This window comes from Alternaria conjuncta, assembly GCF_024043145.1.
Source record: "Alternaria conjuncta strain BMP 0040 chromosome Unknown scaffold_12, whole genome shotgun sequence".
In the NCBI taxonomy this organism is placed as follows: domain Eukaryota; kingdom Fungi; phylum Ascomycota; class Dothideomycetes; order Pleosporales; family Pleosporaceae; genus Alternaria; species Alternaria conjuncta.
The window spans coordinates 85,290-110,055 of NW_026250101.1; the positions used below are offsets into that span (position 1 = coordinate 85,290).

Genomic DNA, 24,766 nt, shown 5'->3' on the forward strand with positions numbered 1-24,766 from the left:
TACCTAGTGCTAAGAGTAGCCTTATTCTAGGTTATCTTTAAAAGAAGCGCGTCTTAGAGAAGAAAGAGACTAAGTACTATAGATAAGAAGAGTTATACTAGCCTAACTATAACCTTTAAAAGGTGTAGAAGTTTTATATAGTTTAAGAATAGCCTAAGTAACTTTAAGCTTACTATAAGAGATAAGCTCTTAGTGCTTAGAAGCGCTATTTAAATATACTATAAGATTATAAGCGCATACTACATTAATTATAGTAATAGATAGAGAGTTAGGTATTATAAAGAGAATAGAGCTAGTTAGTTATAGCTAGAGCTAGACTAATAGTAGTAGCGAAGAAACTAAAGTAGTAAGTGTACTTTGTATACACCTTAGTACTAATATAAAGTAGTTTTTAGAGAAAACGTAATAGTAATAAGAGCGTAGTAAGAAATACTACTATAGTAGTAGAGCCTATAATAGAGGTGTAGTAGTGTATAAAGAAAGAGAAGAAAAGAAAAAGAGGAATAATACAAGTGTTCTTATACCTATTAGCTAGCTAGTAGAAACCTAAGTAGCGTATATATAACGTATATATACTAGATATATAAGAAGAGAAGAAGTGTTTAGAGAGTATTATTAAATTAGAAGTAGCTCTTGTAAATCTAGTAGTTATTTATTAGAACTATAGAAGGTATAGCGCTAGTAAATAGAAACTGTAAATTAAGAGAAGAGGTAGAGTAGTTCTACTAACTACACTAGTTAGTTACTATAGACTTATAAACTAGTAATAAAAGTAAAAAGAGCTAATTAGGTGTATTAGAAAGAGTTCTTTCTAAAGAGCTTAACAAGAGAAGTAGACACTACTAACTATTATTAAAAGTAGAGAAATCTAGTAGAAGCGTTGCACTTATGTTTATTTAACTAAAGATACCTATTACTATAGCTATCTAGACGTTAGCCTATTTGCAAAAAGAGCTATCTATACAAAATTACTATATTATAAAATATAGGTTGCTAGGTACCTAGTAGATATATTAGTTACTTTAACCTCTATAAAGCGCCTTAGTAAGAATACTAGTTCTTTATAGTAATCTAGTAATATAGTAGGTGTACTTAATAGAGATAAGCGGGAGGCGCGCAAGAAGAATTGCAACGCTAGAAATAGAGAGTATAAGACTAGAACTTGTAAACCTAAGATTAGCTACTAACTATTATAGATAGGTAGGTTTAATATAAATAGTGTAATAAGTCTAATAGACTAAACTAGAAAGAGTTAAGCTCTATATACCTAGCATGTGCTATGCTTAGCAGTTATGTAACACATCCTTAATAGGTGACTGCTATACCACTAGGAAGCTCTGTCAGCTAGTCACCGCTTACTCCGACATCTTCGACTGCCTGTTGCGGCTTCTTGCATTTCATTGAGTCTTGCGCAGACTGGATCTTCAACACCTGACAGTTGGCGTTCGCACACTTGCCGCTAGGCAAAGCATCTATGGCTTTCTGGAGCGAGTCGTCTTTCCAGCCAAAGAGGTAGTCACCATGCTGTCCGTAGCCCGTCCTGTCTCTGGTCAGTTATCTTCAAAGAAGCACAAAGAGGAGGCTTACCCATCGCCAAAGCTGTACACGAACGGCTGCTTGTTGTTGCCGTACCATGCGTTGTTCTTGTACCGGCCGGTGTCCCACATAATCTCGTACATCACCTGCGGGATAGCTACCGGGTGTGTACTGGGACAATTTGGGGTGCCTAGACCTCCGCCGTTGGAGTATGCGACGTGGCTCTTGTGATCTGGCGAATCGAGGTTCTTCCCATCCCAGCAAGACGGAAAGATGACAGTCGCTCTGATGCCACCAGGACAGTACTTGTTGGGCAGTTCTGCGGTGTCTTTCGCGTCACATGGTGCAAAGCCTTCTCCATTTTGCAAGCAACGATGGCAGATGCTTGCGCGATTAGGCTTCTTGGCCATGGGATCACCCGCGATCATGCGGAACCCAGGCTTGAAGGCTGTCATCTTGTTGTTCTTCGCGGAGTACGGCATGTAGTACACTGTCATACCACCGTCTTGCTGGAGCCCTACGTTGGCGAACTGGGGCACACGTTGGAATGTGCCATTCTCCGGCGATTTGAAGTATAGCGAGGCAGTCCAGTAATTGCTGAAGTCCTCGCTGTATGTGCAAGACGTACAAGTCGAACGTGTCGGAGGATCAAAGACACCAGGCTCCATCTATGGACTGTCAGTACACGTATCGCTCATGGGTCGGGTAGAGCATTACGGTAAGATTGAAGGAGTTTCCTCCGATAATCTGATGCGTGTGTGGTGAGGGTCGCTGGCCGGGGTTCACCAACGGATCGGCCCTCTCGACGGTGAGCTGCGAGCATGCGAAGCGCAGCATGTTCTGCGCAGAGACGCATTGCGTCAAGAGCGCGCTGGCGAAAACGGTGGACCAGATCATGACGAAAATGGTATGACTAGCTACTGGTGAGTTGCGAAAGCCATCAGGTCGAAGTTACGAGGCTTCTTAAGCCAAGGAGCCTTCACGACGTCCATCCAAGGTGGAGGCTTGCTATCAGTGAGTATATTGCGGTATGACGGCAGTAGTACTTCTCCTCCCAGTCATACCAATAGGAACGCGACAGAGTCCCTAGTCGTACATCTTGTGACGTTCATTCCAGAACGAAGCTGTGGCGATTGTTCGACTCGATCATTTGGATGAAGTCGTTAATTAACACAACTTACCGGCAGTTGCAGCTACAATACCGAAGGCAAATCACGACAAGCTTTCGCTTCCGAGACTGCCGACAGGGATGTTGTTGTGTACAGTCGGTCATTGTACAGGTCTGATATTGATTGCTGCAGCTATCGGCATGTGTGAAGCATGGGAGAACAAGTCCAGGGCAAGATAATCCGGTAGAGGATCTCGGGAGTTGGTACCGCGAGTGGAAGCCGTACGGCAGCGGCCTCTGTCTTCGCTCTCCCATCCTTCCAACTAATGCCATGGACTCCAAGGTCTGAGGAGACATAGGGTTGTCAAAGTATCGTGTTGCTTTCGGCGGATTTGCTGCAGTCCGGCTGCGACTGCCCCATTGGGCGGTTTGCGGGGGTGAACCGAGGATGTCTGCGACATCCGAGCGCCAATACTTCTACACCATGAAGCTGGGCACCATGTGCGTCGGGGAAGTATCGTCTCTTCTCTGGAGACAGGTACTTCTTTACGTCTCTACCTCAATTGCGTAATTGCTTTGCATGCCAGCATGACGCAACAGCCGCCTCAGGCTTCCTCCTCAACATCAGGCTTCTTCCAAGCCCTTCCGGTACTTCCGCCACAATATACCAGTCCGACTTTGCTACCAAAGGCTTTCCGTAGTCCGCACTCGGAGTCAACACAAGCTTCCGATGACAAAGTCATCGCGCGAATATTGGATCTCTACCTGCCACAGGATGCAACGGAGGCTACCAAGCGTGTCCATCACCTAGCACGTCTATCACTTAATCCATCTAGTTTGAAGTACGCCACGGATGCGGAGACCAACCACCCGGTACTGCGTCCGCTCTCTACCTTCGGCGCGGAAAACAAGAATGATCCCTTGTGGACGACGACAGGATGGCAGAAGCTAAAGGAGATCGGCTATCGTGAAGGTGTCGTCTCGGTAGCTTACGAAAAGTCTCATCGCCGCTTCAATAGACGCGTGGGACAATTTGTCGGAGGCCATGTATGGGGCCCCACCGGAACTATGACCGCATGCCCTCAAAGCATGACCGACGGCGCCGCGACATTGTTGAACAAACACAAGAACGACGAAGATGGCGATCAGCCGGGTCGAGGCGAAGTGCTACGGGAAGCGTATCGGCGAGTATGTAGTCGCGACCCTGATGTGGCTTGGACAAGTGGACAATGGATGACTGAGCGATCGGGCGGAAGCGATGTATCTGGCACGGAGACACTTGCTCGACGCATGACACCGGGGGAGCTGGACGAGGAGGCAAAACAAGGGAAAGATCGCGATGCAGTTGGTATGCAACTGGGCCCCTGGAAGATACATGGTTTCAAGTGGTTCAGCAGCGCAACGGACTCAGAGATGGCTGTACTCCTCGCGCGAACAGACAAAGGCGCTCTGTCTGCCTTCTACATGCCCATGCGACGACGCGTGGGCAGTCAATCGCTGGAGAGTCATACCCTAAACGAAGAAGCCCCGCCTCTAACCGAACTCAACGGCGTTCGCATCCAGCGTCTGAAGAACAAACTCGGAACCAAGTCACTACCAACTGCGGAGCTCGAGCTCAACGGCGCACGCGGTTGGCTCATTGGTAAGGAAGGCCAGGGTGTGAAAGAAATTTCCGCCATTCTTAACATCACGCGCCTATACACCGCAGCTGGTAGTGTAGGGAGTTGGGCGCGAGGTCTGGCAATTTCCCGCGCCTACAGCAAAGTACGCAAAGTGCGCGGCGGACTACTCCAAGACAACCCAGCGCATCTCGCATGGATGGCTGAAGAAACAGTCAAGTACTGGGCCAGTGCGCACTTCACCTATCTGGGTGTTGCTCTGCAGGGCGCTTTGGAACAAGATTGGGACGAGATGGTCGCGAATACAAAAGCCGTGTATCTGTTACCGAACGACAAGACCACGGTAGCGGCTTTACTGAGATTGTTGCTGCCGGCGATGAAAGCTCAAGTGAGCGTCGCATCCGTTGATGGCTTGCGACAGTGCATGGAATGCCTCGGTGGTGTCGGGTACTGCGAGAACAACGAGGACGGCGGGCTGATGAACATCGCGAAGATCTATCGCGACAACCTCGTCAATCCGATATGGGAAGGCACCGTCAGCGTCATGGCAGAAGATGCCGTTCGGGTACTCACTGACAAGCGAATGGGCGGCGGCGATATCATGAAGAACATCTTCACGCCGTGGGTCAGGGACGTGCTCGGTCGATGTGCTCCCATCTTCCAAGATCAAGTCTCGATTGTCGAAGAAAGACTTCAGGCGCTCAACGACGTTGTTCGTAATGCACAGAAAGAAGAGCTGTTATATCGTGGACGAGAAGTTCTACAGCATCTCGAGGTCATCGCCAGCAGCGTCGCGCTGATGTACGATGCGCAAGCAAACCCAGACGCTGTTGCACAAGAGATCGCAGTACGATGGATCCACCTGAAGGCACTTTCGCCACAAACGCATCCGCGCTCTCGAGATTGGAAAAAACTGTCGAGAATGGACAAGCGCATCTTCCTTGGAACAACGGAAGCAGCCGTCAGTGTTTCAGCAAAGCTCTGAGGCAAGCGTAGTTGCGAGGGATGCGATTGGTTGCGCAACAAAGCCCTGGAAACATCCAGCTACTATTGGTAGGATGCCAAAACAAAACCGCGCTTCATAGACCGCGGAGTTAAATTATCCGATGCTTCATCTTGTGAAACTATTGAAGCGTGGTTACTTTTGCTGTCAGCTATCGATGTACCAGATGTTGCGGCACAACTTTCCTGCAAGGTAGAACTGGAGGCGAGGCGTGTCCTCGATTATCGCAACTTCTTATCGGGATTGCAGCGTTGCGTCTTACCGGTGCTAATCGTTATCATCTGTTTCGCAAACGTGCATTAAATAGACCACGATAATCCGATCGTACCTTTTCCCATGCGCCCTGCAGTACCGTAGATACCAGATACGCAGGATGCGACAGTGCGCTCGAAACGGCACTTCCGCGACGCATTCGGCACGACCCGCAATCTGCAAAACGAAACATTCCCGCCAAGTCTTCCGCAACAGTCCAGCTCCAAGGTTCAGACCAGACAGCTGTTGTTCGAGTAGCCCTAATAACTTTGACAAGATGTTTTGCCTAGTGGCGTCCCCGTAAAGCGGGAGTCCGTCAGCGCGCATCCCCACATTCTCCGGTGGTCCCAGGATGCGACCTCCCGAATGGCGCGCCCGCCATCAGCACGATGGGTCTCCACTTGCAATGCCGAGAAGAGTAAAGCTTCGTGATTACTAGACAACCTTGCAGGTGATATCGGTGGGATACTTGGAAGTCGTGTACTTTCAGCAATGCCCTGGAAGACCTTCAACGTCGAGTTGCGCCTCCTGGGTTGAAGACGAAGCAAATAACACGCTAGAGCGGATGCAAAACAAATTGCGTCGGAGAGGAAGACTACTCCAAGTCATTGCAACAGTATGCTATGGTTCGGCTGAAGACAGGGTAAAATGCGCCATGCACAAGCTTATTGATAAGGTTTTTCGGGACGTCAGCCTTGTACCTCGCATGATGCAGGTGGAGGAATAGGATTGGCGGATTTAGCAACTGCACGACAAGCAACTTTCCCTTCCTCGCGGACCCAGCGCATGAACTTTATAGCTCGAAAAGCATATGCAGTCCCTGTATCAACCAGCCAGCGGTTCCCCAATGATCGTGCAGCAAGGATATGTGAATGCGCTACGGAAGTGCGAACAGGTCCAATAATCGTCTTGCAGGCACGAATGTCGTTGGTTTCACGACACCATCATTCGCTACTATAGCCAGATATTGCGTTAGCTGACACCCACTAGTTCAATACATGGATCAACGGTGACTGCTGATCGTCGCAGCAAATGGTGTCTCACTACATGGGCACTGGAAGCCGAGTGATGCATCATCCGCGGGAAACTAGACTACCATGAACCGTGGAGTGCAACATTGCCGAGCATGGAGGGGGCTTATAAGTTAAGAGGCTCGCCGCGCGTTCGTGCTGGAAGGATCAAGACACGAAAGATAGATCGCGACGAACGACTTCAAGATGGCGACTAACCACAGCGATGTTGAACTTATCCCTGGTACGGAGATTATCAATGAGGATAGCTCCGCGCAGACGACGCTCATACCCAGGCCCTCTTCTGATCCTCGCGACCCTTTGAATTGGACCCGGAAATGGAAGCGTATATTGACCCTTCACCAACGCCTGAGTCTTCGCTGACAGATACCACAGTCATGGTGATGGCCTCACAATGGCTCTTCACCTGGATCTCCGTTACCGGCGCACTATCCATTGCGCCAATGTTCCCTCTTCTGGGCGCCCAGTTCCACCTTAACAACAATCAGTTGGCTATGCTGACTGGCATAACTGTCATCACACTCGGTTTCGCCAACTTCATCATCGTGCCGCTCTCCAACATCTTCGGTCGACGCGCTATCAGCTTGACCTTTTCCGTGTTCATTCTCTTGTCTTGCGTATGGCAGGCGATGGTGACCAGTCATAGCAGTCTGCTGGCGGCGCGTGCTGTCAATGGTTTGGCCTGTGCGACGAGCGAGAGTATCCCTGTGCAGATGATTGCCGATGTCTTCTACCAGCACGAGAGGGGTCTCTGGACGGGTGTATACTTGTAAGCGATGCTCCTTCGCGCGGTCGAGCTCCATCTAACAGATACTGCAGCACCGGCTACTTCATGGGAGCTTTCCTGGGTCCGATCATGGCTGGTTCCATGGCAGCTCATTATGGCTGGCAGTCGTTCTTCTGGCTAGAGACCGCATTGTCTGGTGTTTCAGTCATTCTGATCGCACTCACCTTCCCCGAGACCAAATACCATCGCGGCAACACAACAATCATCCAATCCACCAGCAGCAACGCCAGCAACGAGGACCAGACCAAGCTCGAAAAACAAGCAACGGAGGCCGGAATTCAAGACTCGGAGCGGAGCTCACTCGAGCAGCCCATCACTGTGCAGGGGCGCCCATCTCGCGCCCAGTTCATGCCGTTCATGAAGCCAGATGCGAGGTGGAAGATGTTTGTCGTGCGCGACACCTGGACGCCCATCAAGGTCTTCTTCAACCCGATCATCCTATGGGCAGGTTTGATGCTTGCTGGCCCAGCCGACATCCTCCTCTTCTTCAATCTTACCGAGTCGCCTGTCCTCGCTGCACCTCCTTATCTCTTCAGACCAGACCAGGTCGGATACACAAACTTCGCATTTGCAATTGGCGCTTTGTTCGGGCTGGCAACAGCTGGTCCATACTCCGACTGGGTATCTGCCCGCGCAGCACGTAGGAATGGCGGCGTGCGCGAAGCGGAGATGCGCCTTCCGGCATTGTTCATCTACGTGGTAATCATGATGCTCTCAATAATCCTCGGTGGTGTTGCATACCAGCAGCAGTGGGCATGGGGTCACATCGTGGTTTGGGGCTACGGGCTGGCTGGCCTCAGCGTCACCACAGTGCCCACTATTGCCATCGCCTACGCGATCGACTGCTACAAGCCCATCTCCGGAGAGATCATGGTCGTCGCTACAGTTTGCAAGAACTTCATCGGTTTCTCGTACAGTTACTGGGTTTTCGACCTTGCGCACGTGAGCAAGAATGGGTGGATTACCCCCGCCATGGTCATTTTCGCTTGTGCAATGGGACCTGCGCTGTTCGTATTCCCGTTGTACTTCGGGTTGGGCAAGAGGATTAGGCGATGGACGAAGGACAGTGATGTCCATCGCATGGAAGAAGTGATCTAGATGGTCAGTGGCAGCGCGTTGACGCGTTGATGCGTGGGGAGAAGCTGCGTTTGCAAGGCTTTTGGAAGGCGTGGTCGTGTGCCATGGCTGTCATAATAGGTCACAATATACCCATTTCTTTTGTTAATTCTGTATTCCTTTCCCTTTGCGGTCTGTTGTGCAATGAGATGTCGATGATGGAGATGAGGTGGCGCCGAAGAGGACGCGCTCAAAAGGGTACCGCCAAAAGTGGGTCTCGTCTTCGCGCTAACCGTTGACGTCATCCCAAGTTTTCCACCAGCGGGCAACGCCAATAGCGTATGATTCATCTATCAATCCGCATTCATACATTAATTAATATCAACCCCAATCCAACATGTCCATTTCCACCCTCCAAGACAAAGTCGCAATAGTGACCGGCTGCAGCTCCGGTATCGGCCTAGCAACAACGCGTCTGTTCCTCGAGCGAGGCGCCTCAGTTTTCGGCATAGACATTGGCGCACAGCCGCAGAAGCTCGCGGAAGACTATTCGACATTCACATTCTACCAGACTGATCTCACCGAGTCCCAAGCTGCGGAACATGCGGTGGCGAAGTGCGTCGGCAAGCACAACCGCATTGATGTCTTGGTCAACTGCGCAGGCGTGAGCGATGGCTGGAGTAGTGCGGACACGATTCACGAGGAAGAGTGGGAGAGGGTGATGTCGATCAACCTGACAGTACCTATTCGCATGATGAAGGCGGTTCTGCCGGCTATGAAGGAGCAGAAGGGTGGTGCGATTGTCAACGTGGGTAGCAAAGCGGGGACTTCGGGGGCGAGTGCGGGAATCGCGTATACTGCTAGCAAACACGGTCTGGTAAGAAACACCCTTCTCAAGTGAGATTCCGTCAATGCTGAGAATTGATAGGTCGGCGCTACGAAGAATGTGGCCTGGCGCTTCCACAAGGAAGGCATTCGGTGCAATGGTGTGCTGCCCGGCGGTGTTGCAACTAACATCGCCTCGTCGGTGCAGATGGAACATTTCGATTCCGCCGGCTTCAACGCGTTCTTGTAAGTTCTGATGGGCTTTACCTGTACGTCTTGTTCTTTGCTTACTCAAACAGCCCCATTGTGCAAATGCACGTGTCAAAAGACAGTGAGGGTACACCGGTTCCCTATATCGGAGTAGACAATGTCGCGCGTGGCATTGCTTTCCTCGCTTCAGAAGAGTCGACTATGATCAACGGCGCAATGATACCGATCGATAATGCCTGGTCTACTATATAGCATAGCATTACTTCGGTAAAGAAATAGCAACATTAGAAGCGCATACATGACTTCGATGATGACTCATGTACCCATGACCACGGGCTGTCTATCGTGAAAAAGACGTGTTCAGATTCGTTTCTTACAGTGGTAGACATAGATAAGCCTGTTGCTCAGGTTGCCTTCGGTACATCGCTGCCCCAAGGGTAAGCCTCAGGCATAGCCTTCCACGTCTTCAAATCGTCATAATTCCGCGTCGTGCTCTTATTCTGCAGTACCTTTTGCACAAAAGGCAAAATATCCGCGTACCCACTCATGTCGCAGTGTCCACCAGACGGTACACTCATACCCAGCTTCTCGTCCACGCCTAACCAATTGTACACGACCTTGGCCGCAGGGAAGGTGACCTGAGCGGTCCCTTTGGAGTCCGTGAACTGATCGTTTACGTTCTGAGATAGGATAACCGCGCGTGGAGCGATGGCTGCAACGATCGTGTGGGCGTCATAAGGGAGCTGGGAGGATTTGCCGACGAACTGCGAGATACCTGAGGAAGTCCACCATCCTGCTCCAGATTTCTGGATAATCGTCAGTGCGCACATCTCAAAAGATTGTGAAGTTCTCGATGAGACCTAGTACTTACAGCATTCTCCAGGTTCTCTCCTTGCCCACTCAAGCTGTATCGGTAGGGCCCCGCACCCTGAACGCCAGAGCACATGGGCATAGTGACAGCGATACGCTTGTCGAATAGCCCAGCGGCCAGAGCAGCTTTTCCCAGACGAGAGCAACCGGTGACGCCAGATTTGCTTGCATCGATTTCTGGGACCTTAAGTTCGATGCCGTCAAGAACGCGATGGAAGCCCCACGCCCATGCAGTAAGTACTCCTGTTGACTGTGAGCGTGCATTGCAGTAAGCAAGAATGTCTACTTACCAATGTCTCTACCACTATACAGCGTCCAAAACGAGCCAGTCTTACTGTTGCTGTCTGCTGCAACTTTGCTATAATCGAACGTGACTACCGCAATCCCCGCGTTTACATAACTCTTGACGTCCATGCCGCCGATCGAGATGACTACTGGGAACGGCCCGCCTCCACTCGGCAAGTTCATAGAAGCTGCAATGCTAGCGGTCTTCCCTCCTGCGGTGACAGTGACAGTCAAGGTGTTACCACTTCGAGTTGCGGAGACAGTCTCTTGCGAGTGATCAGGATAGTAGCCATATTGATATTCCTGGAGGAGTTTGAGGATCTCAGGCTGACGGCATTGGATCCATTCGTCTTTGCTTTGAACACGTGTTTTGCCATCGAGATAGAGGAATGGGTCCGGCATTGTCTTTATGGGGGGGAATACCGCCGCTTTGGGCATGGGGCTCGGTGTTACTGGACAGGTTACATTGGTCTGGCGAGCAATGATGTCCGCAAAATGCTCGCTGTGGGCTCCCAGCGGCGTGCTGCCGCTCATGGCCGCCAGGGCCACAGTAGTGATAAGGCTGGTGCGCATGTTCCTAGACGCTTTCAATTTCCAAAACTAGACGGAATTGGAACTACGGGGTAAGGTGACTGAATTCCGAGAAGAAACTGAAGTAGCATATATGCTTCCGGACTAAGGAATACACGCCCCAGAGTGATGGAGGTCATCCTGAGCCCATATTACGATGATCCTTGGCGATTGTGAGTCCTAGTGGAGTTAATGAAGCCAAACTGTCCTAAATCGACACGGCTTGATGCTGTCAAGCTGTTTGTGGGGCTCTCATATAGCCATATCGACGGATAAAGGGTCGACCCAGACGTCGCATCAACGGGGCGAAGTAAGGCAATCAAAAATAACCCGAGATTTCGCTCTTGCGGAAGTATTCATCCCGAGATGATGGAGATGAGCGTGCTAGTAGAGGTAATTGCACCTGTCGTATTGCTGTGCCCAGGTGCCACCTGGGCAGCCTTACTCTCGCACGTGACTGCACGACAACGCGTCGAAACGCCACTCTTCGAGAAGCTGGCACAGCCCAACCTTGAGACTAGAATTTTCGGTCAGGAGGATTCCACGTGTTCAAGCCCTTTGATGAACATCAATGTTGGTCTGGAGTAAGGGAGTTGAGGTTGCATCGGCGATCATGATAAGCCGCGAGGTCCAAGCTCCCCTCAGTGCGGGGAGCGACATGTCGCACATCTAGGCAACCTCATGTCAAACTCTATCATGTAGTTCTCCCAGCTCAACGCCGAAATGGTGCCGCTGTCTTCTTTCCTGCTAGTTGCTTTGGCCAGTGCCAAATGCTTCGAACCTACCATCGCGCATCCGCCGCCTCGGTACAATGTTGGCGATCCTCTGCTTCAAGACGCGTTCAAGTCTATCAACACGGCACTCACGGCAGCCGTCGCAGCGCCGGAGTTCGACCGAACCTCCTTCTCTGTAGAGATAACCTCGTCGAAAGACACGCTATGGTCGCGTCATCATACGGCGCGCGAACGTAATGCCTCTCGCCCAGATATCCCCGAAGTCAACGGCGACGCGCTGTACCGCATCGCTAGCATCACCAAGACCTTCACCGTACTCGGTATACTGTATCAGCATGCAGCAGGCAATTTGAGCTTGGACGCTACAGTGAATACATACCTCAAGGAGTTAGGAGACAAGTCGAATGGTGGTATACCGTGGAAAGACATTACATTGCGCAGTCTGGCCAGTCAACTGAGCGGCCTTCCCCCCGAATGTAAGATGCCTCTTGGAAAGAAGCAGAATCTGTTCGGAGTGTGCCACACAGAAGAAGGTACGCGTGCTAATTTCCTTTACAGGGGCTCAAGGTGATCTGATCAATAACAACTACCCTGAGTTGGATCGAAGCTCCCTGGGTCTGCCTCCTGATGTGTCACGGGAAGGGTTGCCAACCTGTGACGAGTACTCACCAAATTATGAGACACCCTGCACAGCGAAAGGTTCGCATTTCACTAATTGATCGTGAGAGTAGAGTGTTGATCTGATTGTGCTTAGATATGTTTCGACAGCTCAAGAAGTTCGCACCGTTATTCGCGCCAAACCAAGAATCGTCATATTCCAACGTCGCTTTCGAACTGCTTGGTCTCGTTCTCTCGCGGGTGACAAACCAGACCTATGAGACCTACATCGATGAAGCCATCTTCAAGCCCTTGAACATGTCTACCAGCACTCTCTCCAAGCCTGCCGATTCTGCTGGCGTCATTCCGGCCGGTCCACAATTCTGGGGTGTGGACGAAGGCATCCAAAATCCTACCGGCGGCATCTACAGTTCGTCGAGCGACCTTTCGAAGTACCTCCGATATATCCTCACCCACTACAATGCCATTACCCACGCAGTAAACTGGCTGCATCCCGTCTCTTCGTCTCGCGGATTGAACTCCTTCTATGGCATGCCGTGGGAGATCTACCAAACAGACCGCATACTTGAGCAGTCGAAACGTACAGTACGCTTTGTCACTAAGAGTGGAGGGCTGCCAGGCTATACCTCCATCATCATAACAGTGCCGGAGTACGACTTGGGTATCACTATTCTAGTCGCGGGCCCCAACGCGATGTTATCCAAGATCAGGGACATTGTTACAGTAACGATAGTGCAAACAGCCGAAAAGCTTGCCATACAGCAAATGCGTAATCGCTATGCGGGCACCTACAGCGCTTCAGATCCAGAAGTGAACTCTACAGCCACACTGAAAGCTGATTACCGCGGTCTTGTTGTTACATCCTTTGTTTCTAATGGGACGGTTGTCTTCGAAGCACCGATCACGAAAGACGTGACGACTACGCCCCGTTATGCGCAGCTTAGCCCAACGCTTCTCTATCGCAACGAGGAAGAACGGCAGGGGGAGGAGTGGCGTGCATTGATCTTCGAAGAGCGCGCAGAAGGGCTGGGCTCTATTTGGGACGACTTCTGCGTGGAGGACTGGGAAATGTCCAGTTACGCCGGCATACCTTTGAACACAGCGGTGTTCTGGGACGAGCAAAAAGACGGTCATTTCGAAACACTAGAGCTACCGGCTTTCCGCGTGAATCTCACAAGAGTGGATCAGAAGAGGGGGTCGAATAGGAAGTATGGTCAACAAGAAACGATGGAGCTCTAAGGCCCCACATTGCAGACCGGCAGGGCGGCTTGCGGTCATCCTCTCCACCACGTGAATCATGGCCGAACGACGAATCTATAAGTCGCTGCAGCTATTACAGATCACTTGAGCATATACCACATTCCCCTAGAATCGCTGCAGAACGAAGGATTCGCCAAAACTCGCCAATCTTTCTGTCCACGGCGCTTGCATCTGCCGTGTCCAAAGAACATTCGGTTTTATCACAGCGACCATGGGTGACTGACTAGCCTAGTGTTTCCGAGCTTTATTAAAGACCGTGCTAGACTAGATCTACATGCGGAGCTAAACTCTAAAACTCACATGCAGGGCCGAACCACGTTTTCGCAAAGACGATTGCCATTACTTGGGAGCAGTGGAATACCGTTCTTCACCGGGTTCATGTACCTCCGATGATCGACGCTGCTGGTGTTGGAACTGTTCGAGGGCTTTTCCACTAGCGAAGCCTTATAACTGTATACACTAGGCAAGCCTTGTGGCAATTGGCAGAACGCCAGAATGATTGCCACGTCAAACGCCGATCAGGTTCGCATCATGTTCACCTCCTCGTGATGCCTAACAGGCCGACATTCAGTACTGTGAGAGCATGGGTGCTCATACAGCTACCGACCCCGATAATCTCGCTTGAGCGCGTCATACATATCTTGGCACAATCTTCCTCACTTACAAACGTCATACCTCATACACAAAGTATGTGAGTTTCCGACACGTTCAACGTGTGAAGCCAGCAAAGGTAAAGGCAAGACATCGGAGGGTTTGTCGCTCGTTGGGCTCAAGATCCACGTGGAATTCGCCGTAACAGCGGCACAGCAGCGAACTAAAGTCAGGGCACCGTCTAGCTCATAGACTGCCGATTGCGGCCGAGCACGTTTTGTGTGGCGCGCCTTGTGGAAGACACTCCGTGACGAGGATGGCAGCTGCACTACGTGGTGCTTGTAACATACTAACGGTGCTTTGATGTTCGGGAGGCTAGGATTCTGACGTCCATTGCCGCCTCTGCGTAACCTGTACCTGCCGTGTATAAGCCCCTGTTCTTATCCTGGTTCATATGGCTTTTTGTTTTACCCTGTTTGATCCGCAATCCGTCGCTTAACATAATACTCCTTCCTCTTTTGTTTTCTCGCGCAGGGCTTCTCGTACGGCGTTGTCTCGATACGTACTGTCGGAAACAATCTGGGGTACAGCCTCGTCACATGCGGCTTCCGACATGAAGTTTCTCTCCGCAGTACTGCTCCTTGCCTTTGCACCTTTGTCGTTTGCGCAAAGTCAGAGCGGGAACGATGTGCTCGCGTCTGCAGTCAAGAATCTGCCTCCATGCGCGGTATGTATACATGTCAACATAGAAGACTCCATACTAATTTCGGTCATATAGTTAGATTGCACCCTCACAATAATCTCGTCATCAACATGTCAGCTCACAGACATCGACTGCATCAAAGGCAACGAGAAGCTTCTCGATGACTTGAGCAAATGTGTCTTGGCTAGCTGTAAGCCAAAAGAAGCACTGAGTAGGTCCTCCCTCTTATTCACTTATTGAGCTTTCTGCTAATTGCCTCTGCAGTGGCGAAGAGGTTTCTTACTGAGCTGATGGATGCGCCTATCCGCAACAAGACGGAACAAGGAACAGTCACTACAATAGTCTTTGGAGTACTATCCTTGGGAGCCTACATCCTACGCGTCATCGCACGCCTTCCCTGGTTCGGCGGAAACTGGGGCATTGACGATTGGGTTATGACTGCGGCCATCATACTCATCATCCCACTCACCATATGCGCGTACCTACTGAACCTTTTGGGGTTGGGTACGGATATGTGGATGGTGTCTTTCGAAAATATCACCAAGATTCTCGAGGTATGTGATGAGTTATGCAAGCCATGATGTCCTGCGCTAACCAATGTTCGATGATAGATCTTCTACTACACGGAACTTCTCTACCTCGCGTCAATCGCATTGACCAAGATAGCAGTCTTGCTCTTTTACCTGCGCATCTTCCCTCACCAGGGACTCCGACGCGTCATCCACGTCACGATTGTAATCTGCATCATGTACATCATCGCATTCGTCACAGCAACCGCGCTGCAATGCATTCCGATACGCATTGCGTGGGAACACTGGGACGGCGAGCATCACGGAAAATGCATCAATCTCAACGCCGATGCCTGGGCTTCTGCCGCCGTCAACATCCTTCTCGATCTAGTTGTCATTGTTATCCCTATGAGAGAGCTCAGCAAGCTTGCCATGACCCGCCGGCGCAAGTTCGGCATCATGTGCATGTTCCTCGGTGGAGGCTTGTAAGTCCAGTCCCCATATCTCAATCTTATCTCTGCTAATACCTCCTCAGTGTCACCATCGTCAGCATCCTCCGCCTCAAATACATGATCCAATTCGCCCAAACCACCAATGTGACCTGGGACTACCTACCCATCGGATACTGGTCCGCCATCGAAGCCCACGTCGGCGCCATCGTCGCCTGCGCACCCGCTATCCGCCAGCTGCAGCGCTCCATCCGCGAACGCATCTGGCCCAAAGAGAAGACACCAAGCCAATACTACTACGCAGAGAACTCGGGAAACAGCAGCAAGAAGAACAACGGCAGCAGAGACCTCAAGTCTCGCATCTGGCTACCAAAGACCGATCGCTCTCAACTGAGCACTCTGGGCCGGAGCAAGATGGACAAAGACGACTTTGTCCGTCTAGACGAGTACGAGATGGGCGTTGGCATGGGCGGAAAAGACGACGTCCTCACAGATAGGAATTCGCCAGAAAACTCCTCGGAAGGGTCGCTGGATCGGTCGTTCAAGTCGAATGAGGATGTGCAGCCGTTGGCCGATGTTGCGGCGCCGGCGCCGGTGGTTGGCTCGCCAATGGGAGGTATTATGGTGCAGTCGGAGTACAGTGTTGATCGGGGGAGCTCGCATCCGAGTTTGCAGGCTTTACCACCGATTCAGCATAAGAAGGAGAAGTCATTGGATGCGAGGAGGTGGCTTTGAAACGCGATGGTGTAGTAAAGCGACTTTCTACGATCTATGAACTTTAGCAGATACCCAATAATACATATTAATGCATCAAAGTACGACTTTCAACCCTCAATGTGCTATAGCCCCCGTACACTGTTCTTGCGCTTTGCGCACCCCTCAAAAGGCGCTCTACCAACACACAAGCATCTTCATTCGGTCACTACACCGCAGCTCGCCAACCCGCCGCACCCCCAAACAGCCATCCTCACCTATCGAAAAGTTACAAATACCATACTCTCAGGTAAGCAGAAAAGCCAAGCCTGCCAACCTCATAACGAAAGCCAACGACCCAAGCACCAGCGCAGCGGCCTGACGCGTGCCGGCACGCCTCGCCCACTTGCCGCACCAACAACACCAGCCAGGAAAACAAGGCAGCTACGGCGGTTCTTGAATCGTGACATTGCGCCAGCGTAGGAAGTTTGGGTGGGGCGGGTTGTGAGACCCGCACCGGCTCGGTAGATCAGGCCCCACTGTGTGAGGCTAAGGGAGGTGCAGGGAGGGGGTTGGTGGCTCGGTGGAGGTTCGGGGTTGTGGTGGGCTTCTAAAAGCGCGATGATCTCCTTGGAAATGCTGATAGTTCCAAATCATTGTTTGAAGATTTTGCTGTTGAAGCGTCGTTTTGGTCTGCCATCATAGCAGCTCTGGCAACTCTAATGCGTGGTTATCCTTCTTCGTGTGTTGCACATTCCAGAAGTGGAATGTAAGTAAAACAAAAGCACTGGTAGGTATTGCTATCGCAAAGAACAACCAGACGCTACGACTCGCTTCATCGAATGGGACATTCCCGGCGATGCCGTTGAAGAAGTTCATGCCAAAGAACGAAGACACGAAGGTGGCTGGGAGGAACGCCATGGTGACCCACGCGACTCCACTCATCAGGCGACTGTCTCTTTGCGTTGCTCTCGCAATGTTGAGGTTTTGTTCCAGAAGTTCCCATTCGCGTAGTTCAAGCTGCTCCTGTCTTTTCTGCTGCCTTTCTGCAATAGTATCCTCAATGATTTGGTGAACCTCCCCTATGACCACTCTTAGATTACGTGGATCGTACTGCTCCATCCCTCGAGCCAACAGTAGCAAGTCTCTCTTCGAAGCCGCGTATATTGTCGGCTCCAAGACAGTATCTCCCCACTTTGCAACGTCCATACTGAACACAAACTTTTCATTTAGGCTTGCAGCCCTAACCTCGCGGCCGATAGTATTAAGCTGGCGAAGCAATTTGCTTGGACGTCTTTCCAATTCCAGAGAGTCTTCTACACCTTGTATCGCTGTCATGAATGCCTTCAACTGCCCCCCAACCGTTTGTATGTACAGGCGCACAAGCGCATGAGCAACATGAGTGAAAGCGTAGATGGGTGCTTTCGCTATTTTTGGGTGCGTATCATCGGTGTATCTGTGCATCTTTATCCGCTGTTTGAACGTCTCAAAGCCATGTGCTCCCAACCCACTCTCTTTATCATAGGAGAGTACTGCCAGCCATCTTCCTTCGAGACCTCTAGCGTGAATTTTCTTGACCGAGAATTGTATGTAGGGCACAGAGTCTTTGGGTGTCTCGAGCAGAATACTATCGTCTTGCGAGACAAGGCGACCGGTAGTTGTGGTAGGAGGATGTCGCGGATCGTATAACGAAGGGTAGACATTCTGTCTTGCAACCTCTGCGATAAAGCCTCCCGATATTTTTTCCAAGAAAGGTAGCTCAAGAAATGTAACGCTGTTGGAAAAGGCAGAGGCTTGTGTTTGAATTGATGGCATTGCTTCGCTGGTCTGGGTGGCAGACGTGGATGTGGAAAAGAGATCGAGAATCTTTGTCAAGTTCCTGAAGGTGACACTCTCAGAGGACTTTAAGACAAAGCGTTTCACGTTACCGTCGTAGATAAATACGCTTCTGCGAGCCTCAAGCTCTTCACGATCGGGCGATGTTGAAGAGTTTGTTGTCGACATCGTCGCATCTCTTTGTCGGTGTCTTGGGCAACTAAGACCATGGAAAAATTGGACGATACGGGGCTGGACCACATGAGAGAATATATGACTCCAGCTCAGCTGCCAAGAGTACCACATGTATGCAAGGCCCAGGATCTGCATGACAACAACTCCATCCCGCGGTGTAACAAAACCATACACTGCTATCAAGAAAATGCCTCAGGCGCTAAAAGATTGGCTGTGAGCGAGTTGAAGAAGCTCGTGCAGATAAGCAGCCACTGCGAGATGGCTTGCGATGAATGGGGGCCAGCCTTGTCGCCTACTAATCGAGAACCCCATCCCAATCGCATAATTGTGTACATCGCAAAGCGGGGGACCATCTCAGCCCTGTGCATTCGCCCGCGCAACCGGCTATCCACCGAAGCATGACAAGTGAGAGAACCCTGTTATGGAAAGCACTCAGGTGAGCTTGTTAAACGAGCGACACGACGCGCATGAGTCCACCGGCAGAGCTTGGTGATCCCGTCACGTCTTTACAGTTTCGCCTCAGCCTTGTTGCCTTCCGCTGCAGCAAGCAGAAACCGTCCAAAGTACCTCTCCAGCTTCGGCCCCGCATCCCCATCCAGCTCAACAACCGTGCCAACCCACCCATCAGGTCTCAGCACCACGATGGCCCCCTTCTCAGTCGCAACACCATAGCGCATATGCGCACTACAATCCCTATCGTAAAACACACGACCGAATGGCATACCACCCAGTGTCTCATACGCTGACGGTCCACCCGGTCCTGCGATAATGGAAAGACACGATACCGGGACATCCTCATCATTAAGCCAAGGCACTGCAGACATCGCAGCAGTGAACGACGCCAAAGCGAGCTTCGTGCGCGACACTTCCCCAGCAAACAGCGCAATGTAAAAGGTAGCCTTATTCGGCGTCTCGCTCTGGAGTCGCGTAGCTTCGAAGGTTGCCGGTTTCTGTAAGGTAACATCTGGTGCGCGTCGACCAGGCTGCACGGATGACACACCCGAACACTGGGCGAGGTTGAGGTAGGAGTCTGGCTCGTAGTAGATACCCAGTCCGCTACTGAATGTCGCTGCTTCGGCCATGACAACTCCTAGTACCTCGTTTGGGTCGGCGTTTGGATCGCCAGTCCAGCCCTCGGGTAACTGCATTGTCATGAGGCGGGAGATGTCTTTGTCGTATTTGATCAATCGCTGGACGTTGGGGAGTCGCTCTGCTTCGTACGAGTGTAGCAGATCGGGTTTGGCGAGACCTTGGAGCACGAGCGAAAGCTTCCAACCGAGGTTGACGGCATCATGCATGCCGGTATTCATGCCTTGTGCTGCACCTGAACTATGCGTGTGGCATGCGTCGCCGGCGAGGAAGATGCAGTCATTCACGAAGAATGAGCGCGCGATTCGCTGCCCGACAACGTAGATGGTCCACCAATCCACCTGCTTGAACTTGAGGTTGAACGGCTTGACGGATGCGATGGCTTCCTTGACGGCGGCTTCTTCGTTGAACACCTTGTATGCTTTCTGACGCTCCGCTGTGAACGCGAATCCTATCCGTGTTGCCCCTCGGTCCAATGCGGCCCAGAGGACGTTTCCGTGTGTCGGCGATTCGATGGCGCAGTACGTTCGCGGTTTGGGGAGGTCAGTTTCGATGACACCGTCGACGCGTACCCACTTGTCTTCGCTAGAGGAGCCATCGAAGGGAATCTTCATCGCTCGTCGTACGAAAGACCGCCCACCGTCCGCGCCGACCAGATATCGACATCTGACTACGCTCTTCACCTTGCTCTCGCCATGTTCGATAGTAGCCAGTGTGCGATATCCACCCATCTCCACCCCGTCTATAATCTCGATGCCCACCAGGGTATACGGCGCATCAAGTTGTACCCCCTCCTTCGCCAATGCTTTCCTAAACACTTCTTCCTGGTACTTCTGACGTAGCACCAACGCGAAGTCCCACTTGGTATCCTTCATGTTCTCCATGAACGCCCAACCTCTTCCTTCGACCTCGTTGCCATGCTTATCGTAGTTCACGGTTTCGCGACAAGCAAAACACTGCTGAGCAAGGGAATCAGCCAGAGAAAGCTGATCGAGCATCTCAGTCGTTCTTGGGAAGAGGGTAATGGCGCGTCCATAGTTGTCTTGGGACGACTTAGGATGTTGTTCTATGGTCTTGATGCGATGCGTAGAGCGAGGGAGGTTGCGCGCGAGTTGGTAGGCGGTTACGAGGCCTAGAATGACTTGTCAGTATGATGGTCTAAAAGATAGATGCTGGGGTTGTGTACCTACTGGCCCTCCACCTACCACAAGTACATCTACATTCTCTACCGGTAAATCTGAGGTCGTCATCTTCCCTAGGAAATGGACATGTTCAGCTTGGGCGCATGAGAAGCTTCCTCAAGCCCATGTACACCCATGTTGGCCAGCTCTAAGCCTAATGGGCCTGATAGCTGCATCAGGAACGGCAAACAGAAGCTGCCGCGTTGATAAGACGATAGCATGGCATTAGTCATGCATGCTCAATGTGACATGATGGAGATGTGCGCAATACACGCGCTGTCGCAAAGGAAGGTGGAAGCAAGAATGGGGTGGGACGCGAGGTGGCGCGAGGTGAACAGGGGGGCTGATAAGATAAGGATGCAACCGTGGCAAACCTCAAGCTGTAAGCCCAGCCGTTCGTCCAAGGCAACAACACGGAATACATTATGGAGATACCAAGTCATCTCACCTCACGATAGAATGAAGAACATTTAACGCGTCGATGATCAATCTACGAGTCCGATGACAACGCACGCGCATCACACCTACAGCGGCAACACCCACTCCCCCTCCCTCATCGGCTTCGCGAGACTACTCGTATCCCTCTTCGTAAACCTGCCATACCCCTTCTCCCCCAACAACCCGCCATTGTCCCTATCCCAGACCACCTTCCCCCTCAGCAACGTCCACCTCGGCCACTGCTTCAACTTCCTCCCCTCAAAAGGCGTATAATCAACATCGTGATGCAACATACTGTTCGTCAGTTCAAACTCCTCCATCTTGCCATCCGGATACCAAATATTGATATCAGCATCCGACTCGCCCTCTATCAGCGCGCCTTTCTTTGGGTAGAGACCGTATAGTTTCGCAGGGTTCGCAGATGTGACTTCGACGAATTTGGTGAGCTTGAGCCGGTTTGCGCTGAGCGTGAGGGAGAGGCGTGTCTCGATTCCTGGACAGCCGTTCGGGATGTATTTGAAGTGGCCGAGTGGGTACTCTGCGCTGATGCTAGACTTCTTGCCCATCTCAGGGTCGTCATAGCGGAAGGGACAGTGGTCTGAAGAGAGGATGGTAAAAGTGCCGTTCGCCAGGCCCTCCCAGATTACATCGCAGTCTGCTTCGCTTTCGCGGGGTGGGGGCGAGCATACACATTTCGCGCCTTCGAAACCAGGCTGATCAAGATCTAGCTTCGTGAGGAAGAGGTATTGCGGGCAGGTCTCCGCGTAGATGGGTAGACCGCGGTCTTGCGCTGCTTTTATGTGTGCGGCTGCTGCGGGTGTGGATACGTGAACGATGAGGATGGGTGTGTCCATGAACTCTGATAAGCTAATGGCACGGTAGGTGGCTTCTGTCTCTGCCATGGGCGGATGGGATGAGCCGTGGTATTTTGGCGCGAACAGCTTCTTCTTTTCGAGTTGCGCGGTCATCCAGTCGATTACCTGTCCGTTCTCCGCGTGGATCATGGTCGTTATGCCCTGTTTCCGGGCCTCGAGGAGGATGTCTAGGATCTGGCCATCGTGCAGTTGAAGGGCCTCGTAGGTCATGTAGATCTTGAGTGAGGATATGCCTTCCTCTCGCAGGGTCTTGAACTCTGAGAGCGCCTTTTCTGACGGGTTGCCGACGATTATATGGAATGAGTAGTCGATGTAGCAGTTGTCCTTCGCTCGTTCATGAGTGGCCGCCAGAATGTCGAGAAGAGTATCCTCGGTCTTCTTTTGAGGCGCAAAGGTCACCATGGTAGTGGTACCACCGCATACCGCCGATCGACTGCCAGTCTCGTAGTTGTCTGCCGTTGAGCCGTTTCCAAACAATGGAGGTTCTTGCAGATGAACATGAGCGTCCACACCTCCTGGCATTACATAGCCACCTTCGGCGTCTATTGTTCTCGTTGCTTGTGCATCTTTCAGACCTCCTCTTGGAACTACCTTTGCGATCTTTTCGTCTTTGATAGCAATATCCCGCTCTTGAACTTCAGTCTCAGACACTACCACCCCATTGATGATGATTAGATCGTACTCCATTGCAACTTTTCTTTTCAACCTTTTTCCGAGCAGAACAATAACACGGAATATACTTCCCAGTCATACACGATCACGGGAGGATACATCTCAGCGGTTATCATGGTAGTGGAAAGAAAGCTAGTCCAGGTTTGTGAGGTGCGTATCTCGACCCCTCTTTCGCGCAGCCCCACCTTCCTCCCGTCTTCGTTCTTATCAACCACGACGCCTATTCGCGGTATAAACGCGCTCGAGAAGGATATAGATATTCTGCACAGTCATAGACATTGGTCATAGATGATGAAGACGCGTTCTTCGCACGCGGACGCGTCGGATGTAACTACTGCGACTTTGGCGCTATCGTCTATCATGCGTAGCCCTCGGGATCAGTCTTCGACCTACCAACATACGCCTGTACCACTATGTCTTCCAAGACTCTCAAAATCAACGGCGGGAGGCTAAACAGCACACTACAGGAAACATGCACCTCCTACGGCGCTCTCCCAGCGCCATCAACAGGCATGTGCCGCCTCACCTTAACTCCCTACGACAAAGCGGCTCGAGACTGGCTAGTCAGCGAATGCAAGAGTCTAGGATGCGACATCAAAATTGATCAAATGGGAAACGTCTTCGCCATACGCCCCGGTACCGCTATCGATAAAGCGCCAATTGGCATGGGTAGTCACATGGATACACAGCCAGCAGGCGGGAGGTACGCGCACCGACACCACAGCGACTAACAAACTGATCAAAGTCTGATTGGAACATAGATACGACGGCATTCTAGGCGTTCAATCAGCCCTAGAAGTCCTCCGTACCCTGCACGAAAACAACATCCAAACCCACCATCCCATCGCCCTGATAAACTGGACGAACGAAGAAGGCGCGCGTTTCCCTGGTGCAATGATGGCGTCCGGTGTGTGGAGCACGCATAGTAGCACGGATCTATCTGCATGCCACGCTCTTCGCGATACAGACAGAATATCCATGGCAACTGCTTTACAGGAAACCGGATACCTTGGTCCAACGCCGTGCGATTACCGCGAGAACAAACTGTCCGCCCATTTCGAACTGCACATCGAGCAAGGCCCAATCCTTGAGCGTGAGGGAAAGGAAGTCGGTGTTGTGACTAGCGTACAAGGGATGAAATGGTTCGCCATTCGCGTTACAGGACGAGAAGGCCATTCAGGCACAACGCCCATGGAAGGAAGAGCAGACGCTCTAGTCACAGCTGCACGGCTCATCACCGCCGTAAGAGACACCGCCGTGCAGACTGGCCTGGGTGTAGCTACCGTGGGTGTCATCAGCAGTGATACAAGTTCGCAAGCTACTATACCCGCTGGCGTAGGATTCGTGGTGGATGTTAGATGCGACACTGATGATCTCGTCGATCAGCTTTCCGAGTCCATCTTACGCGCATTCGATCAAGTCATCAAGGAAGAAGACAACGGGACCAAGTATTCCGTGGAGCGTACGTGGGGATTACCCGAATCGAAGTTCCATCCGGATTGTATCGAGGCTGTGAGGAAGGCAGCGGTTGAATTAGTGGGTGAACGTCAGGTTATGCAGATGAAGAGTAGAGCAGGACATGATAGTGCGTGGACGAGCAGAGTGTGTCCGACGAGTATGATCTTCGTGCCGAGCAGAGGTGGGATAAGTCACAATCCGGAGGAGTACACGAGTCCTGAGCATTGCGCGTTGGGAGCGCAGGTTTTGCTTGATGCGGTGCTGGGGTATGATGGGGAGGTTGGGCGAAAAAGAGACTAGCGTGTCAACGACGTCATCGATACTCCTACCTTTC

General features: G+C 51.5%; 10 protein-coding genes across 10 annotated transcripts; 6 read left to right on the forward strand and 4 right to left on the reverse strand.

Moving 5' to 3' along the window:
- Positions 1–1,344: 1,344 nt before the first annotated feature.
- On the reverse strand, positions 1,345–2,433 carry J4E85_007982 (uncharacterized protein; the record flags this gene model as incomplete). Its single annotated transcript, XM_051472212.1, has 3 exons — positions 1,345–1,540; positions 1,588–2,204; positions 2,254–2,433. 3 exons carry the CDS (start codon positions 2,431–2,433, stop codon positions 1,345–1,347), a joined length of 993 nt encoding a protein of 330 aa, XP_051323677.1.
- A 799-nt stretch (positions 2,434–3,232) lies between these two features.
- Positions 3,233–5,248, forward strand: J4E85_007983 (uncharacterized protein; the record flags this gene model as incomplete). Its single annotated transcript, XM_051472213.1, has 1 exon — positions 3,233–5,248. The coding sequence occupies one exon, from the start codon at positions 3,233–3,235 to the stop codon at positions 5,246–5,248; it is 2,016 nt and encodes a 671-aa protein (XP_051323678.1).
- Positions 5,249–6,926: 1,678 nt separating this feature from the next.
- Positions 6,927–8,434, forward strand: J4E85_007984 (uncharacterized protein; the record flags this gene model as incomplete). Its single annotated transcript, XM_051472214.1, has 2 exons — positions 6,927–7,318; positions 7,369–8,434. 2 exons carry the CDS (start codon positions 6,927–6,929, stop codon positions 8,432–8,434), a joined length of 1,458 nt encoding a protein of 485 aa, XP_051323679.1.
- Positions 8,435–8,789: 355 nt separating this feature from the next.
- On the forward strand, positions 8,790–9,679 carry J4E85_007985 (uncharacterized protein; the record flags this gene model as incomplete). Its single annotated transcript, XM_051472215.1, has 3 exons — positions 8,790–9,269; positions 9,321–9,463; positions 9,517–9,679. The coding sequence occupies 3 exons, from the start codon at positions 8,790–8,792 to the stop codon at positions 9,677–9,679; spliced, it is 786 nt and encodes a 261-aa protein (XP_051323680.1).
- A 152-nt stretch (positions 9,680–9,831) lies between these two features.
- Positions 9,832–11,020, reverse strand: J4E85_007986 (uncharacterized protein; the record flags this gene model as incomplete). Its single annotated transcript, XM_051472216.1, has 3 exons — positions 9,832–10,233; positions 10,299–10,540; positions 10,588–11,020. The coding sequence occupies 3 exons, from the start codon at positions 11,018–11,020 to the stop codon at positions 9,832–9,834; spliced, it is 1,077 nt and encodes a 358-aa protein (XP_051323681.1).
- An 855-nt stretch (positions 11,021–11,875) lies between these two features.
- Positions 11,876–13,743, forward strand: J4E85_007987 (uncharacterized protein; the record flags this gene model as incomplete). Its single annotated transcript, XM_051472217.1, has 3 exons — positions 11,876–12,419; positions 12,445–12,585; positions 12,641–13,743. 3 exons carry the CDS (start codon positions 11,876–11,878, stop codon positions 13,741–13,743), a joined length of 1,788 nt encoding a protein of 595 aa, XP_051323682.1.
- A 1,225-nt stretch (positions 13,744–14,968) lies between these two features.
- J4E85_007988 (uncharacterized protein) lies at positions 14,969–16,751 on the forward strand (the record flags this gene model as incomplete). Its single annotated transcript, XM_051472218.1, has 5 exons — positions 14,969–15,082; positions 15,176–15,269; positions 15,323–15,612; positions 15,670–16,052; positions 16,103–16,751. 5 exons carry the CDS (start codon positions 14,969–14,971, stop codon positions 16,749–16,751), a joined length of 1,530 nt encoding a protein of 509 aa, XP_051323683.1.
- Positions 16,752–19,225: 2,474 nt separating this feature from the next.
- Positions 19,226–21,058, reverse strand: J4E85_007989 (uncharacterized protein; the record flags this gene model as incomplete). Its single annotated transcript, XM_051472219.1, has 2 exons — positions 19,226–20,940; positions 20,995–21,058. 2 exons carry the CDS (start codon positions 21,056–21,058, stop codon positions 19,226–19,228), a joined length of 1,779 nt encoding a protein of 592 aa, XP_051323684.1.
- A 564-nt stretch (positions 21,059–21,622) lies between these two features.
- Positions 21,623–22,989, reverse strand: J4E85_007990 (uncharacterized protein; the record flags this gene model as incomplete). The annotated part of the gene is made up of 2 exons (XM_051472220.1): positions 21,623–21,684; positions 21,723–22,989. The coding sequence occupies 2 exons, from the start codon at positions 22,987–22,989 to the stop codon at positions 21,623–21,625; spliced, it is 1,329 nt and encodes a 442-aa protein (XP_051323685.1).
- Positions 22,990–23,387: 398 nt separating this feature from the next.
- On the forward strand, positions 23,388–24,653 carry J4E85_007991 (uncharacterized protein; the record flags this gene model as incomplete). Its single annotated transcript, XM_051472221.1, has 3 exons — positions 23,388–23,677; positions 23,736–24,510; positions 24,561–24,653. The coding sequence occupies 3 exons, from the start codon at positions 23,388–23,390 to the stop codon at positions 24,651–24,653; spliced, it is 1,158 nt and encodes a 385-aa protein (XP_051323686.1).
- Positions 24,654–24,766: the final 113 nt, after the last annotated feature.